The sequence below is a fragment of the Theropithecus gelada genome, chromosome 11 (assembly GCF_003255815.1).
Source record: "Theropithecus gelada isolate Dixy chromosome 11, Tgel_1.0, whole genome shotgun sequence".
Taxonomy (NCBI): Eukaryota; Metazoa; Chordata; class Mammalia; order Primates; family Cercopithecidae; genus Theropithecus; species Theropithecus gelada.
The window spans coordinates 60196059-60214819 of record NC_037679.1 but is presented as its reverse complement, the minus strand read 5'-3'; the positions used below and the strand labels follow the sequence as shown (position 1 = coordinate 60214819).

General features: G+C 42.3%; 1 protein-coding gene across 3 annotated transcripts in view; it reads right to left on the bottom strand.

The window, feature by feature from the left end:
• Nucleotides 1-18761, bottom strand: part of ANO4 (anoctamin 4) — a 408206-nt gene that overhangs the window by 125664 nt on the left and 263781 nt on the right. For all 3 annotated transcript variants that reach the window (XM_025401960.1, XM_025401959.1, XM_025401961.1), the window contains one exon: nt 12749-12880. In XM_025401960.1, coding sequence (XP_025257745.1) covers nt 12749-12880 — 132 coding nt within the window. The remainder of the gene's footprint in view (nt 1-12748; nt 12881-18761) is intronic.

Below are 18761 nucleotides of genomic sequence, written 5' to 3'. Positions count from 1 at the left end.
CGCAACTTCGCAGAGATTCTCCCAAGGATTCTCAGTATACTGCTGTTTGTGGTAATAATGATAATGATAGCTATCATTTGTTGATTTGTTGAGTGCTTTCTGTGTGCCAGGTATTGGACTAAGTCTTTTTTTTTTTTTTTGAGATGGAGTCTTGCTCTGTTGCCCAGACTGGAATGCAGTGGCACCATCTCGGCTCACTGCAACCTCTGCCTCCCAGATCCAAGCGATTCTCCTGCCTCATCCTCCTGAGTAGCTGGGACTACAGGCTTGCACCACCATGCCTGGCTAAATTTTTTTTTTTTTTTTTTAAGTAGAGAGGGGGTTTCACAATGTTGGCCAGGCTGGTCTCAAACTCCTGGCTGCAAGCAATCTGCCTGCGTTGGCCACCTGAAGTGCTGGAGTTACAGGTGTGAGCCACCGTGCCAGGGTCTAAGTCTTTTACATATGTCATTTCATTTAGTGTCCCCAAATCCTACTGACATTTTCCTCTCTCTGTCTCTCTCTTCTTTCCTTCTTTTTTCCCATCAAAACTTTCCTGTCCTCTGTCCCAGCCCTTGGCACTTTTTGGATTGGGACATTTGTACAGCTGTGATAGGCAATATTAGGGCCCTCCAAAGATATCCACATCCTCATCCTCAGAATGCTAAGTAATATGGCAAAGAGGAATTCATGATGCAGATGGAATTAAAGTTGCTAATCAGCTGACCTTAAGACAGGGAGATTAGCTGGATTATTCAGATAGGCACAATGTAATCACAAGGGTCCCTAAAAATGGAAGAATAAGGCAAAAGGGTCAGAGAAGAAAAAGATGTGGGAACAGAAGCAAAGTCAGAGTGATGTAACGTGAGAAGGACTCAACTACCCTTGCTGGCTTTAAAGATAAAGGAAGAAGCCACGGGCTAAGGAATGTAGTAGCTTCCAGAAGTTAGAAAAGGCAAAGAAATAGATTCTCCTCCAGAAAGGAGTTCAGCCTTGACACTCCTTAATTAGCTCAGTGTCACCCATGTTGCACCCTAGCCTACAGAATTGTAAGATGATAAATTTTGTGGTTTTAACAATCAGGTCGTGATAATTTGTTATATCAGTCGTAGAAAACTAACATGCAATGTTAAAAAGATAAGACTGGGAGCAGAATGCTTGGCCTTTAAATCCAAGCCCTACCACTGACCAGCTGTTTGACCTTGGATAAGCTACTTAACCTTTCTGTGACCCAGTTTCCTCCTCTGTAAAAACGGAGATAATGACAATACCTTACGAACAGGACTAAATGAGTTTACATCTGTGAAGTATTTGGAACCCAGTAAGCACCATATATGAATGTTAGCTATCATATTCCTACAATAAATTTCATATGGTTCTATTGAAATGACCTTTTCTGAAATTGAGTGTTGAGAGGGATCTCCTGGAATGACTGACTCTAATATTGACAACCTGAGTTTCCATAGCTGGCTAGTTGCGAGAGCTTTCTGTGGGGTCAGATGTTTAGGTGGCCATACAATCATGGCTGGTGGGCAGCCTGTAGGCCTAGCTCTTGTGATACCATATAAAATGACCAAGGGCTTCGTGCATTGACCTATATAGAGGTGCATACCCACTTCTATTGTTTCTCAAACATGGAAACATTTTCAACTAGAATGTCATGTTATTTGCTTTCTGATCAGTTTTCAACTTTAATTTTTAAAGAACATAGTTCAAACAACAAAGACAACTAGATTAGTTTGGGTATTGTATTAGTCAGCGTTCTCTAGAGTGACAGAACTAATAGGATGGATAGATAGATAGATAGACAGATAGACAGACAGACAGATAGATAAAGGGGAGTTTATTAAGTATTAACTCACATGATCGCAAGGTCCCAAAATAGGCCAACTGCAAGCCGAGGAGCAAGGAGAGCCAGTCCGAGTCCCAAGACTGAAGAACTTGGAGTCCGATGTTTGAAGGCAGGAAGCATCCAGCATGGGAGAGAGATGCAGGCTGGAAGACTACGCCAGTCTCGCCTCTTCACGTTTTTTCTGCCTGCTTTATGTTCACTGTCAGCTGATTTGATGGTGCCCACCCAGATTGAGGGTGAGTCTGCCTTCCCCAGCCCACTGACTCAAACGTTAATCTCTTTTGGCAACACCCTCACAGACACACCCAGGATCAATACTTTGCATCCTTCAATCCAATCAAGCCGACACTCAGTATTAACCATCATAGGTATACTGCAGTATTTTGCTACATACCTTGCCTAAACTCTCACAGAAAGTTATGGCCATGAGCAGTTAAGTCTTCAGAACCATGCTGATGCAACCACCAGAAACAGCCTTCAGAAAAGTCCTGCAAGGCATCTGCGATAAGGAGGTTACCAGGGATATTGTCCACCATATCACTATTTCACTGTCCACTCCAATGACCCTGTGCAAGAATTTCATTTCAGAGTCAAAAAGCACCCCGTTACCTATGGTATTGGTTTTCTTCCTCTCTGACAATCAGAATCACATGAGTTACTATGTTTCTCCCGTCTGCTCTGCCCCTTTGGTGTAAAGGCCAATTTTCTGGTTTATTTGTCATCATTATAGATACTTAGGCCATTGAGGCCTGCAAATCTGAGCCTACATTTCCCTGAACTTGAATGCCTACTCTAACTTATATTCTCCTTGGTTCAGAATATTCATTTATATTTTTACCATTTTCTTTCATCTGTCTGTTTAATGCATCTCGAATACTTTAACAATAAATTCCAAAGGAAATCAGATGTCTTCACATGCACAGGCTTATCCCTAGGGTAAGACAGTTGAAAAATTGTATTTAGGCTCCATTTATGTGGCACCTATGGGAGGTGGCAGCACTGTGGAGAAAAGAAAGACACTTCTTTTTTTTTTTTTTTTGAGACAGAGTCTCACTCTGTCCCAGGCTGGGGTGCAGTGGTGGGATCTCGGCTCACTGTAACCTCCACCTCCCAGGTTCAAACGATTCTCCTGCCTCAGCTTCCCGAGTAGCTGGGATTACAGGCATCCACCACCACGCCCAGCTAATTTTTTGTATTTTTAGTAGAGACAGGGTTTCACCATGTTGGCAGGCTGGTCTCAAACTCCTGACCTCAGGTGATCCACCTGCCTTGGCCTCCCAAAGTGCAGGGATTATAGGCATGAGCCACTGCACCCGGCCAACATTTTCCCATTCTTACAAACCCTCTATGACTCCAGCACCAACATTTCCATTGTTAGTGCTTTTTCTCAGGCAAGAAGAGCTAGGTCGTTTTGTTATTCTCGAGACTTTTGTGCTATGCCCTAGCTCACAGCATAGAAGCAGAAAAAGGCATGCAAGCAAATTTTGTGTCGAGTGGTCTTTTTTAAATGCCCATTTTGTATACTACACATGGCACACAATTAAAAAGTGTGATGCATGAATTAAATATCTTGGGATCAAATGTGAATCCTGATAACAGAATTTAACAGCCACAAAAAGTTTGATAGAGAAGATAGATGATCAGTTAGCAGAACTAAAGTCAAAACTGAATCAAGTCAAGGGAAGGTTAAAGTTGGACCTGGAAACCACAATTGACTGGCTGATTGACCACATTTTTCACTTCTCATCTAAATATTCTACGTTTTTGAGATGCTGCATCAAGATCAGAGAACCTGGCTCCAGAGTCCTGGCTCTGTCCCCCAGTGGTAACAATGCCAATTCTGCCTTGCTCCTTTCTTGTTCTCTTTGGTCTCACAAATATTCCCTGGGTGCCCCGTGCTCCCAGACACATAGCTCCTACCCTCAGGTAGCTCACAGTCTAATAGGAGATGAAAGTAGGAGTCCAAAGCCATGTGATTTTATTTCACATAAAATCTGCACCTTTTAAAGACAGATTTTATTTCAATGGGTCTTTCAATAATATCTGTTTCATACACACACAGTACACAAGTTAAAACATTTTGTGCACAACACAAAAGCTTTGCAAAGAAGTGGGTCAATGCTGAGTTATATGTGGCATGTATTTTCATTATTGATTTTGAAAAGATAGAAACTTGAAAAACTAGAAATACATCATGTTTCACACGGATGACTGCAGTCGCCAGAGCAGTCGGAACGACACTGTCAAAAGTTAGTCAGACCACGTCATTCCTCTGTAAAAGCCCACAGGCCTTAGGAATCAGGCTCCCTCCCAGCCTCTAACTCATCACTATTGTTATTCTCCTTGGTATTTCTGCTCCAGTCACAGGTCTTTGTTCTCTTTCCCAAACACAAGCAGAGCTTCTCCCAGATTAGGGCCTTTGTTTTGTTTTCTGTTCCCCTCTTGGAACTCTCTCTCTGCCCTTCTCACCTGCAAGTTTTTTTCCAATCACACCTTCTGGAGGAGGCCTGCCTTGAAGAATAGAAACACTGTCTTTCAGAAATACAACCTGCAGCCCCACTCCCAAGCAGTACTCCCCATTCCCCTCACCCCACCCTCTTTTTCTCTGTTCCCATAGCATTTATCCTCTTTTCACTTGCTTTTAAATTGGCTTCAAAAAATGTTTACCTCAGCACACTAGTAGTGACTTTTGAGGCTGGATAATTTTTTGTTGTGGGAAGCTGTCGGGTACATTATAGGATGTTTAGCAGCATCCCTGGCCTCTACATATTAGACCAGTCGCAATCTCCACTCCTAACTTGTGACAACCAAAAATTTTTCTAGACATTGCCAAATCACCCCTCATTGACAACTGCTGGTTTATAATTTATTACCAGTTACACCCAGCTAAACTGTAAGCTCCAGGAGGGCAGGAGTTTTTGCCTTTCTGTTTACTGTTGATCTCCAAGCACCCAGAACAACAACTGGTACGGAATATGTGGATGAGTGAATATATATTTAAACATATGCACACATAGCATAGCATAAATTTCATATTCTTCTCTTCAGAAGTGGTCAGTATTTAATTTAATCTCAATTTTTATGGGTGTTTACAAAAAAAATAACAGTAATGATAAAAATACAGAAAACGCAGGGAAGAACATTTTTCTGTCTATATCTAGCACATTTTTCTGAAAGACAATTAGAATTGATCTATTTCTTGAAAGAATGTCCTGTATATCTATTATAAAAAGTAACATGACTCTTTTTGCATATTTCCTTTTTTCTGTCGACCAGCAGAAAACCTTTATTATGGGTATTGACCTTAGAAAGTAATTGCCTCAAGGGTGTCATTGCTAATGCCATTTTAAGAATGAAGGGCAATGATACTTAAGCAGGGCAACATTCACAGGCACAGAGGTGAAGAGAAATAAATTAGTTCTTAAATGGACTTGGCTGTCATAGTCATCAGATTCAAATAGAGTTTAATTTATCACAGAGAATGGGTGGCCCTGCCTGAATGGTGTCATGTGATGGAAGACAGTAGAACCATGGTTTTCAAGGCTGGAGAAAAGGGGTGTGATTTTTGTACCCATCCCACCACTACCACCAGGGGAAATTTGGCAGTGTCTGGAAACATTTTTGATTCTCCTACAACTAAAGGGTTGGAGAATGCTACTAGCATCCAGTGGCTAGAGAGGCAAAGGATGCTGCTTAATATCCTACACTGCACAGGACTCTTCCCTACAACAAAGAGTTATTCAGCCCCAATGCCATTAGTGCTGCAGCTGAGAAATCTCACAATAGAGCCTAATGCTTATGAGGGTGAGACCTAGAGCCTCCCTGTTCGAATTTGAATTCCTGCTCTATCACTCAGATGAACTGCGACTGTTTATTTGATAAATCTGCTTCTATTTTTCTTCTGGACACACAGGTAGACTAGTTATCTCAGCATTACTACATGACTAAGTTCTAGACCACGGAATGTGTGTGAAAGTGCTGTATACCACTCTTAGCCCTGGTCCATAAAAATTTCCTAAAAAAACACTCATCTCTCTTTTTCCTTGTCTGTAAGGGATTTAGGGGATGGCAGAATAACAAGATAATGCAGCCTGGGCACCTGAATGACTACATGAATCACAGTCATATGCCTCCTTCCCCCAGAGTGACCCACACTAGATAGTGCTGTGAACAAGTAAACTTCTATGCTGTTCTACTGCTGATATTTGGGAGTTATTTAGACAGGTGGCCTAGCCTAGGTATACGACCTACAGCAGGTTCTTTGACCATTTTGTTCCTCACTTTTCTCATCCGTAAATTGGTGATAATAATGATACCTCAGCCCTCAAAGTATTGTTTGAATATTAAACTTCTTAGAATGGTGTCTGGCATATAGTAAGAATTTTTCTACCTGTGGACCCACCTTGGTAAGCCCATATAAAGTGATCAAGTAGCATTTGTATGTTGACTTGTACCCCCTCAGGTTTGCTTTTTTTCCTCCTTAAATACAGTTATATTTTCAAACAGAATGCTAGGCTATTTGTTTGTTTGCTTGTTTGTTTGTTTTGAGAGACAAGGTCTCGTTCTGTTGCCCAGGCTGGAGTATGGTGGCATAATCATGGCTCACTGAGCCTCAACCTCCTGGACGCAAGTGATCCTCCCAGCTCAACCTCCCAAGTAGCTGCGACTACAGGCGTGCATTGCCACACCCTGCTAATTTAAAATTTTTGTAAAGACGGGTGTCACTGTGCTGCCTAGGCTGATCTTGAATTCCTGAGCTCAAATGATCCTCCCACCTCAGCCTTCCAAAGTGCTGGGATTACAGGGGTGAGACACTGTGACTGGCAGGTATTTGTTTTTTAATTGATTCTCAACTTTAATATTTTTGTACAATGCAGTTAAAGAATAAAGGTTTACAATTAGATTATTCTGTGCTGTCTTTCTGACTTCAATCCTCACTCCTTCATCTAGTAGACAAGTATTGTGTGCCAATTTTATGCTAGGTATTGTGTTAGGTATCGGAGATACAATCATGGGCAAAAACAGATATGGCCTATGGCTCCACAGAGTACACAGTTTACCTAGGCAGACAGGCATTAATCATATGCTACTCAAATCACTATAGCATTTCAATTGTTAAAAAAAAAATGTTATCTAGGAAACATTAAAACAGTATAGAACAGAAACCCAATCTTTGGAAGGATTGGTGGGGAAGGAGAGGGCCAGGGGAGGCTTCCATAGCAGGAGTCTTTGGAGCTGAGTTCTGGAGGAGGAACAACAGCATACTAGGTGAAGAAGGAAGGAATCAGGAGAGGAAACAGCATGTGCAAATGTCCTGGGGCAGAGTATATTCAAAGAGCTGAGAGAGGCTGCATGTGTCTGGATTATAACAAATGAAGGGTGGGAGGCAAGAAAGACAGATGAGGCTGGAGAGGGGATGGCAGTGCAGGTAGGCATTTGAGGGCTTCTAAGTCATTGTAATAATTTTGGTGCCTATTCTGAAGTTTTTAAAGAGTGAAATGACATGATTAGATGCATATTTTGAAGACACCATGCAGTATGCACTTGAGAGAATGGATTAGCAGTGACAAGTGTACAACCAGGGAGACCTGTAATATTATTTCTGGATTTCAAGTGAAATACAGTGACAAAGTCTGAAGTATAAAGATATTTAGGACGTAAAATCATCAATCCGTGGAGATGTATAACTTGTAGGAAGTAGAGATGAGAGAGGTGTCTAGAATAGTTTCCAGACTCCAGTTTCAGCAACTGGACAAATATTAGTGCTGTTTACTGAGACAGGGAACAATGGAGGTAGGCTACATTTGAAAAGAAGGTATCTTGGATTTGGTTTGAGATGAGTGTGCAGTCAGCTAACTTCACATCATCTTTATTCTTTACTCACATGATTCTCCTACTTTCGTTTCTATCTATTCATTTATTTTTTCGTTTAAAAAATCATTATTAAGTACTTACTATGGGATTAAAAAATGGGTGAGACAGACATAGTCTTTCAAGGAGTCTCTAGTCTTGGAGAAAGTAATTAAAATGGGTGGTACTATTGATTAAGGAAAAGAAAAATATTACTAAAACATAGATGAATACACCTCAACCAGAATTGGGGGTGGAGGTTGGAAAATCTTGGAAGGTTTTTTGCTGGGAAATGTCTTTGATGAAACACTTAATAAACGTTCAATGTTTTTCTCTCCTTTTTTTTTTTCTCACTACTTTCATGCCCTCCTCCCACTCACCCCCTAACCAACACACTTAAATTTTTTTTTTTTTTTTTTTTTTTTTTTGAGACGGAGTCTTGCTGTCTCCCGGGCTGGAGTGCAGTGACATGATTTCGGCTCACTGCAAGCTCCGCCTCCCGAGTTCATGCCATTTTCCTGCCTCAGCTTCCTAAGTAGCTGGGACTACAGGCGCATGCCACCACACCCAGCTAATTTTTTGTATTTTTTAGTAGAGATGGGGTTTCACCACGTTAGCCAGGATGGTCTCGATCTCCTGACCTCGTGATCTGCCCTCCTCGGCCTCCCAAAGTGCTGGGATTACAGGCATGAGTCACCGCACCTGGCCTAAATTTCTATTATTATCTTTTATTCCAAGACAATATGAAACATTCTGGAAAACTAAGAAGTCACATGGGATTTTGGGCTATATTTGGAAAGCCAGGAATATCATGTTATAATTCCCAGAGTTTATTAACCAGCTACTTCTGATTAATTTAAATCCATTAATGTCACTCTCAACACATCCTTAGGGAATTCTTTTCTGATTGTACCCAACAATTGTTTCCAATTTGACAGCCAGCATTCTTCAAGTCATACTTTTACACGCCCATCAGAGGAATGTTATCCATGTGACATGACAATTTTCAAAGAGAAATAAATCCTCACCACCCATAATATTCAAGACACTTATTTAATTTTTCACCTCTTATTTGCGTGATAGAACTGCCTCTATTCTCTTGGTCCCACTGAGGTCTGGTTCTTTGGTTTGCTTCATTCTGGCTGTCCTCTGCTTTTTCTTCCTCGATTCTTCTGTCTTGATATCTCATCTTCCACTAATCACTCTCTTTTTCAAACTACACTAGGTCCTCCTCACACCCTATGCTCTTACTCACAGAAGGCTACTTGTGGTTCCTCAAAACACTCCATTCTGTTTCGCGCCTTTGTTCATTTATACACATATTACTGTCTCCTCTTGGGATACTTTTCGCCTCTTACCTACTTGGGCAAGTCTTATCCTTCAAGACCTGTATCAAACATTCTCTGCTTTATGATCAATCCTCATCACTTACCAACCTCCTTCTAAATCTGGACAATTGAGTATCCCCCCTCTTAAGTCACACCCATCATACTGTTTACAATTATTTAAAATAGTCTGCATCTTTACTACACCAGGGTCCAGACTGCGTATTGTTCATCTTCATATCCTCTGTACCCAGACAGTGCCTGGCAAGAAGTGAACACTAAATTAGTGACTATTAAATAAATCAATTATTTCACAAATTAATACCAAAGCATGTCAAAAGGGCTTCTCAAATATGTGAGAGAGATGGCTGAATATCCCTAATCCAATCATCCCTCATTTATTATATATTTTTAAGTACTTCTAAAAATATGATTCTCAGTTCTAGTCCCTAGAAATTCTACTGGGTGTCCAAGGGCTTCTGACTTTAAGAATTACACTGAGAAGTATTGTTCTAAAGCAAGAACATTGTAGAATACAAACAGCATGAAGAGAGGAGGTGGAAAACCCTCCTCTTCCATATACCTATAACCCTTTGAAGTGAAACAAAATACCAGAGCACACATCACATACTTCACTAATTTATCCATCCATCTATCCATATATCCATTCATAATTTTTTCTTCCATTTACCTATATCCCATATATCTTCCCTTTGAAGTGAAATAAAATCTCAGAGTACATACCACTTACTTCATTTATTCCTCTATTCATTTATACATCTACACAACCACTCCTATACCCATCCATGTATCTATTCAGCCATCCATCCATCCATCCATCCATCCATCCATCCATCCATCCATCCATCCATCCATCCATCCATCCGGTGACCTATCCATGTATATACCCAACCATCCATTCAGTGACCTATCCATATACACTGTCCATCCATCCACCCATCCAACCATCCATCCATCCATCCACCCATCCATCCATCTATCCATCCACCCATCCATCCATCCATCCATCCAGTGACCTATCCATGTACATACCCAACCATCCATTCAGTGACCTATCCATATACACTGTCCATCCATCCACCCATCCACCCATCCATCCATCCATCCATCCATCCATCCATCCATCCATCCATCCGGTGACCTATCCATGTATATACCCAACCATCCATTCAGTGACCTATCCATATACACTGTCCATCCATCCACCCATCCAACCATCCATCCATCCATCCACCCATCCATCCATCCATCCATCCAGTGACCTATCCATGTACATACCCAACCATCCATTCAGTGACCTATCCATATATACTGTCCATTCATCCACCCATCCATCCATCCATCCATCCACCCATCCATCCATCCATCCACCCATCCATCCATCCATCCACCCATCCATCCATCCATCCATCCATCCATCCATCCATCCATCCATCCATCCATCCATCTATCCATCCGGTGACCTATCCATGTATATACCCAACCATCCATTCAGTGACCTATCCATATACACTGTCCATCCATCCATCCATCCATCCACCCACCCACCCATCCATCCATCCATCCATCCATCCATCCACCCCCCACCCATCCATTCATCTATCCAGTGACTATCCATGTATATACCCAACCATCCATTCAGTGACCTATCCATACACACTATCCATCCATCCATCCATCCACCCACCCACCCACCCATCCATCCATCTGGTGATATATCCATGTGTCCACTCATCCATCCAGTGACCTATCCATGTATCCATCCATCCATCCATCCATCCATCCATCCATCCATCCATCCAGTGACATATCCATGTATCCACTTATCCATCCAGTGACCTATCCATGTATCCATCCATGCATCCATCCACCCAGCAACCTATCAGTGTATCCATCCATCCATCATCCACAATTTCTGATACCCTTCTGCACTGTGCTAGGCACTCTATCAAACAGGTGAGAAGCACAGGGAAAATCTGCCTGTAAACCAGTCACCATTCCAGAAGAATTAGGGAAACAACTCATTGTCTAAAAAACTTCCAAGATGAACAAGAGAGACATGGTAGGGGTTTAAATTAAGTGTGGGAACACATCAGCTTTTTTTTCTGTCTTTTTCTCTTAAGAAAACACCCTAATCTCTGAATTAACATTATGTCCCTTCCAGTTCCCAGTTTCTCTTGAGGATCGAACTAAGATTTTGAGGCCAGTCTGTGAATTTCATGTTTGCTTCAATGACCCTTTCAAATGTTCACATACTGCAGCTGGGTTGGCTTCAATCTGACCTGTGGGGATCAGTTCGGCTATTTCAGAGGCATACAGAATTGCTTCCCCTGCATTAGACTGCTCTTACTATTACACATTTTTGATGCAGAACATCTATTCTTTGATTTTTCCTTTCCCCTTTGCCCTGCAGAGCTCCACAGAGTTTAACTGATTTTCCGTTGCTAAAATATGTCCCCACCTGGCACTCCCTGCAACTTCTTGAAAACTGCCATTTGGTTTACTTTTGTTTTTTTTTTGTTTTTGAGTCTCGCTCTGTCACCCAGGCTGGAGTGCAATGGCACAATCTCGGCTCACTGCAACCTCCACCTCCCAGGTTCAAGCAATTCTCCTGCCTCAGCCTCCTGAGTAGCTGGGATTACAGGTGCACACCACCACGCCCAGCTAATTTTTGTATTTTTAGTAGAGATGGGGTTTCACCATCTTGGTCAGGCTGGTCTCGAACTCCTGACCTCGTGATCTGACTGCCTCTGCCTCCCAAAGTGCAGGGATTACAGTCGTGAGCCACCATACTCGGCCTGGCTTACTTTCTCACAAAATCAGCAAGTTGTTTTTTTTTTTTTTTTTTTTTTAAATCTATCACCCCTTTCTTCCCCTTCAGATAAGTCATTTTTACTGAGGCTGTCACCACTGCTGGAGCAGGAGGGTCTGGAATTCCTGATCTTGTTGCAAGGAAGGTGGGGCCGACCTGATCTCTGCCCCCACTGGAGGCTGTGTTTACAGTCTCCAGCACACGGCAGGCTTTTCTGTCCTCCCGCCTGCCCTGCCCTGCATCCAGCCATCATCTCTTGTCATCTCAGAAGCTTCAGAGTAAATTCTCTTTCATTTTTTTCAGTTCCTCACAGGCTCAGTTACTTAGCCAACTTGTTTTTCCTCCCCACATGTCAAAAGTGACAAATAACTATTCTGAGACAGTCTGACAGACGAGTCAGCAAGTGGCCTGCCAGGTGATGTGGCTTTTCCTAAGGCAACCCTGTGAATTGCTGAAGAAAGGGGAACTGAGAAGTGAACCAAGATAAAACAAAAACCAGAAAACAAAAAGCCCTCTCTCTGCTGGATCGGAAAAGGTGTAGGCCACTCCTCCTGTCTGCTGGCTGGATGCGGATGAGCCTGCAGGGGGCTCCATGCACAGGGGGTTGGCAGAACAATGAGAATGACAGAGCCTGGGTCACTGCCTTTCTGTGGAGAAGATCATTTACCCAACACACACATGAGCAAGCATTGTATCATCTTAAGCCACTGGGATGCAGGGATTTTTGGTTACAGCAGTTATCTTCCCCTGACTGAAATAAAAGGGATATGAACACTCAACGAGACTTTTAGGGGAGAAGGGCACTACGCTGTTCCTTCCTCATGCCCAGCAATCAAAGGCATGCAGGGTGAGGCTTTACTACAGCTGCACATCCTTAGTAAGACAGGGGCTTTAACATGGAATACTCACTGATGGATCCTTTGCTGGCTGAAAGGGGCAGTGTAGCAGTCATTCTCCTCCAGGTCTGGCAGTGTCTCCTTGTCCAGCCTCATTGGCTTCTTAGGTAACCATCTCCGAAACCTGCTTATTTGTTTATCGATCCTGTGGTACATGGAAGGCAAGACCAAAGGGTACAGCATGTCAGCATCACCCTGAAACACAAGAGGGAAGTCTCCACAGAGCCACAAGTATCATACCACACATGCACTCATGATATCCTTGTTTTAGATGGAAAGACAGCCAGAACTCTAGTGTTGTTCTGATTTCACCAAGTGGCCTCAATATTATTACTGTTTGTGAAATAGCAGCTGTGAGTTAGATGTCCACCCACATGCCAATAATAAATGACCAAGCAGTCCTAACAAGGCTGGAAAGCTCTGAAAAGGATTCCAACAGTCCCTTAAGCAAGCAGCAGAGACCTTAACTTACATTCTGTAGGTTCTAAAAAATTCATTTTGTGTTTGGAAAACATCTGAGGGCAGAGAAGAGCTCTAGCTGTAGTTAACTTTGGGGAGGGGGTGCTGGCATGTATCCTGGGGGTTGTGCACAGAGAGCTCCATGCCATGATTTGCTTCCTGCCTCTCCCACCTCCCCCAGCAGCCTCTCAGCAGGCAGCAGGATTTTTGGCTTTCATGGATCTCTTTTTAAGCTGGCTCCATGGTTCTCATGGTGCTCCTAGGGCGTGGTGACACACATGTGTCCCTCTAATGAAGCCAAGTCAATGAAAACAACAGTATTCTAAAAGTGGTTTTCAGCCACAGTTTTCTCTCTGGCTGTCTCCCTGGTTCCTCAGTTCCACTGACTTCTGCTGATGAAAACATCTGGCTTCCAAGTGAACAGTTCCCAATCACTGTTCATAGAAAAACACCAGAAGGAGCAAAAACCACACCAAACTTTAAAATGATAGCACTACCTCAAGTGTCTATACTACTGGAAAAAAAAAATCTTCTAAATTTATTAACTGAAAACACAAGGAATTTGGTCATGCTTTATTTTTTTCCTAATTAAAACAATATGTTTACATGGCAATGTACTCTTTTCAGTGAATGTTATGGCTAATTTTCTGTGTCAACTTGGCTAAGTTAAGGGATGCCCAGATAGCTGGCAAACATTATTTTGGGATGTGTCTGTGAGGTTGTTTCCTGAAGACATTAGTGTTTGAGATTGTAGACTTAGTAAAGAAGTTGGCCCTCACCAATGCAGGTGGGCACCATCTAATTCATTGAGGACCTGAATAGGACAAAAAAGTGGAGGCAGGGTGAATGTGCTGTCTGCTTGAGATGGAACATCCATCTTCTCCTGCCCTTGGACATTGGCCTTCCTAGTTCTCAGGCCTTTGGACCAGAAATGGGACTTATGCTATCAGGTTTCCTAGGCCTCCTTCTTAAAAACTGCAGATTGCGTGACTTCTAGCCCTCCAGAATCTTATGAGCCAACAGTGAAAATCCTGGTCCAAGTCTGAAGGCTAGAGCACCAGGAGCACTGATGTTTAAGGGCAGAAGAAGAGAGATGTCCCAGCTCAAGCAGCAGCAAATTCACTATTCCTCCATCTTCTAGTTCCACTCAATGGGTTGGATGGTACCCACCTGCATTGGGGAGGATCAGCTTCTTTACTAAGTCTACTGATTTGAATGCTAATCTCTTCCGGAAACACTACCACAGACGCACCCCAAAATAATGTTTTACCAGCTATCTGGGCATCCTTTAGCCCAGTCAGGTTGGACATATAAAATTAACCATCACAGTGAAACTCTCAGCTGAAGATGATATTATTTATGTAACCAATCAATTCCAAACTAAAAAATAATGGTAAACTTCTCTTTTACTATCTCCTTTATTCTCAGCATTGTTCCAGCCTCACCATGACCCCAACTCTGCTTGGTGGTGGCTGTCCTTCTTCAGAACTCCCAAAGGGTCAAACTGAAAAGAATCTCACAGTGGCTGTAGGACTCTCCTCCCAAAGAAAACCCTCCGCCCCAAAAGAAGTATACTTAAAATATAGTGAGATGATGGGCTTTGGAGAAGCAGCATGACACAGTAGGTGACAACATGAACTACGGGGCTGGAATGCCTAGATTCAAATCCTGGCTCTGTTAATATTAACAGCAGAACCTTGGGCAAGCAATTTGACTTTGCTGAGCCTCAGTTTCCTTATCTATAAAATGGGCATGATAATGATACCCAATTCATAGAGTTGTGATGATGAACTTATTAATACACATATAAAGTCTTTAGAACTGTCTGGTGTACAGGAAATGCTGGCTATTATTACTGTTTTTCTCTTTTTTCCAAAAATAAAAAATCGAGCAACCAGCTTGCCTCTTAACATTTCTGTTTTTTGCTTTTTAATTCAAAGTTAATTGTGTTTCACCAGCATCTATCACTTGTCTATGCTCAATGATTTAGTCCTTATATGGACTCATAAATTAGACTTCCTCAGCTAAGTTGGTGGCCTTCCCCATGGTTCTTGGCTTTATTTCATTTGATTGCCTTAAAACTCATTCAAGAAAGAGGACATTGGCCCAAAGGTTTTTTATTATAGAGCTTTTACCTCCCACACATCTCCAGTCTGCAGCACTAATCAGATCACACTTTGTAAAATTCACATTCCCACAGAATCTGGGCTCTGCGTGCAATGACTATGAATTGAATCCAGCTGGGTACAGTGCTTAATGTGGATAAAAACAAATAAAAATGTAAAAAAAAAAGTCAGGCATAACTACTCTACAGGAGTGAAATGGCAGCCTTCAGCAGCCAGCTGGTGGCACCACAATTTACTTGAAATGTGGAGATGATGAAAAGGGAGTAGAACAGGATAATTAAAATGATTAATTAATTGAAATATGTGAAAAAGAGGAAGCGAGAAGGAGGCAAGACGATGCTGCTTGGCATGGTAAAAGGAAGCTGAGATTTGTAACTGGGGTGCCTAAAACCTGGCTGTCTTGCGCCTCAGCTGTATGACCTTCCACAAGTTATTTACCCCTCAGAGCCTTCTTTTCCAAGGTTATAAAATAGAGGTAATAGTAACAATATTATTATCATCATTATCATCATCATCATCTTACTGACCTTACAGAGTGGTTAGTGGGCTCATAAAACATGGTGAGTATGAAATGCTTTGGAGAAGCTGCCAGACAGATAGCAAGCATTATTAATAATTTCTTAAGGACCACACAGGACTAACATAAAAGTGATGGAAAGCAAAGGAACTGGGTTTTTTTTTTTAAACTGTGGAGGAAGAAAGACATTAAAAAGAACATCTTAAAAATAAAATCCCCGTGATCTGCCTGCCTTGGCCTCCCAAAGTGCTGGGATTACAGGCGTGAGACCAGTCTGGCCAACATGGTGAAACCCCATCTCTACTAAAAATACAAATATTGGCCAGGCATGGTGGTGTGTGCCTGTAATCCCAGCTACTTAGGAGGCTGAGGCAGGAGAATCACTTGAACCTGGGAGGCAGAGGTCGCAGTTAGCTGAGACTGCACCATTGTACTTCAGCCTAGGCAATAGAGTAAGACTCCATCTCATAAATAAATAAAATCCCCGAGACACTGGTTGGGCATGGAGATTAGAGGGTGTGAACTGGCCTTCACTGGGGAGCCTGAGCAGAAGCAGGTGGACAAAGCATGTTGTCCAGGTTCCATTACACATGCCTGTACATGCTGTGTGCACTTCACTATGACTAAACCAAACACTCAAACATGGTCAGCAGTTTGTGTCTTCTTCTGGTTACCAGAGTTTCCCTCACAAAGTTGTACACACCCTAACCCCCAGAACCTATGAAGATGTTATGTTACATGGCAAAAGGGACTTTGGAGATGTAAGGAAGGTTACCGACCTTAAGACAGGGAGAGCATCCTGGATGATTCAGATGGGCTCAAGTTAACCACATGAGACCTTTAAAAGTAGAACTTTCTCTGGCAGGAGGGATGTGGCAGAAGGAGAATCAGAGAGATTCAAAGTTTGAGAAGCACTTGACCTACTGTTGCTGGCTTTGAAGATGAAAACAGCTAGGAGGCAAGGAATGCAGGCAGCCTCTAGAAGCTGAGAAAGACTTTCAGCCAGTAAAGAAATGGAGATCTCAGTCCTCTGATTACATGAACTGAATTGTGCCAGCAACCTAAACGAACCCAGAAGCAGATTTTCCCCAGAGCCTCCAGATAAGAGCCCAGGTGACAAAAACCTTGATTGCAGCCTTGGGAAACCCCGAACAGACCAACCAGTTGAGCGTCCCCTCCCTGACCTCTGACTTACAGAATTGTGAGCTAATACATTTGTGTTGTCTTATGCTGTTAAATTTGTGGCAATGCGTTATGATGGCAATAGGAAATGAATATACCTCTTAAAACACTCTTGGTCTGATCCTCTCCTCAAGACCTGGCAACAGCTAGCCAGGCTCCTACAGTCAAGGCTGCCATTCCATGCGCTGTTCTCACCTCCCAGTTAGGTGGCTCTGGGAACAAGAATCTACCTCTCTGTGGCAGGATAGTGAGTGAGTGCTCCCCTAGTCTGCTCTTCCACAAACACATTCCTGTCTCCAAACTTTGCCACACTCAGACTTCATTTAGGGCCCCCTTCAGTCACGCAAGACAGAAGCACATAGTGCAAAAGCCACTAAGCTGGAAAGCATAAGATTCAAGTTGGACTCTTGATTCTGCAGTCATACATCAGTGTGGCCTGGGACAAGCCTTTTTTCCTCACGTAACCTTAGTGCTCTCATCTCTAAAATGATGATCAGCCAGATATTCTTTAGATACTACATGTTGTTGGTGATTTGGGTGATAATATCCTGATTATGTCACTTATGTGATTAATTCAAACTTGAATTAATAACCTTTAGTATACAATGTTAGGTAACCTCTAGTATACAATGATAGATAACCTTCAGTATACAATGATGGACTTTGGAGTCAGCTGGAAGCTGATGATTCATATTCCAGTTTTATAGACCTTGGTGAGCAAGTAATTAAACCTCTATGAGCCAACAGAATCCATAGAATAAGGCAATGGTAAAAGATTAAACGTGATCATGGATATCAAGTGCTTACGCAATGCCTTGGATGACCAAAAGGCTTGATTGAGTGATAGTTTCTAGGATGAAGAAAATTATGGTGACAATAATGATGAACTTTTATATAGATTGCTCTTTTCCCAATAGAAGTTCAAAATCTGTGATTCTCCCTTGTAGACTGAGGTCTGTGTCCCCACCTAATAAACATCCCTAAATAGTTAACCCTGAAATTTACTTAGATATGTTAAAGTCTAGAAACCAACTAACCAGAAAGCACCCCATTTGTCTCTTCAGTATAGGAGTGGACTATAGTATAGACTTTACTTAATCAAGCCTCCACCAACAGGGAATAGAAAAGAGAAAACATTGGCTTAATGATTTAGCATTGATTTTGGTTGGGTATGTTGTCACTTTGTTCCATTTTTGCCATTTACTGAGCAAAAGCCCTCTTACAGACTACACAGGCAAATCAACAAGGGGAAATGGATCAGACACTTGGGCATTTCTGGCCTTAACTTGTCAAGTTAACGTCTGGACTACGGGGTGAGTTATTTTTATAGAAAGCTGTTCTGATGGTAAGTTCAGGTTTCCCTGTTGCTGACTCATGATAGGTGAGATCCTGGGTACCTGGGAAGAGCTGACAATGCAGTATAAGCAAATGGGTGTAGACTTGCCACCTCTGCAATGGCTTCCCAAGTTTGGTCTTGGGAAGGTTCTACTTGATCTCTTTGACCCTCAGTTCCCTCAGCTCTAAAGGGGAGATAATCCTACCCAACTTAGGAGAAGTGAAGGAAAAAGCCACATATGTGCAAAGGATCTTGCTCCCAACATGCTAACCTGTCAGGAGACCTTATAAACTGCCTACAATGTACAGAGTGCCAACCTGCATGCTGTGGGCACACCCTGAGGAAGTAGAAGAAAGGCCATTTCCCTTGAGCCACTAATAACCCAGGAGGGAATGTACACTAATGA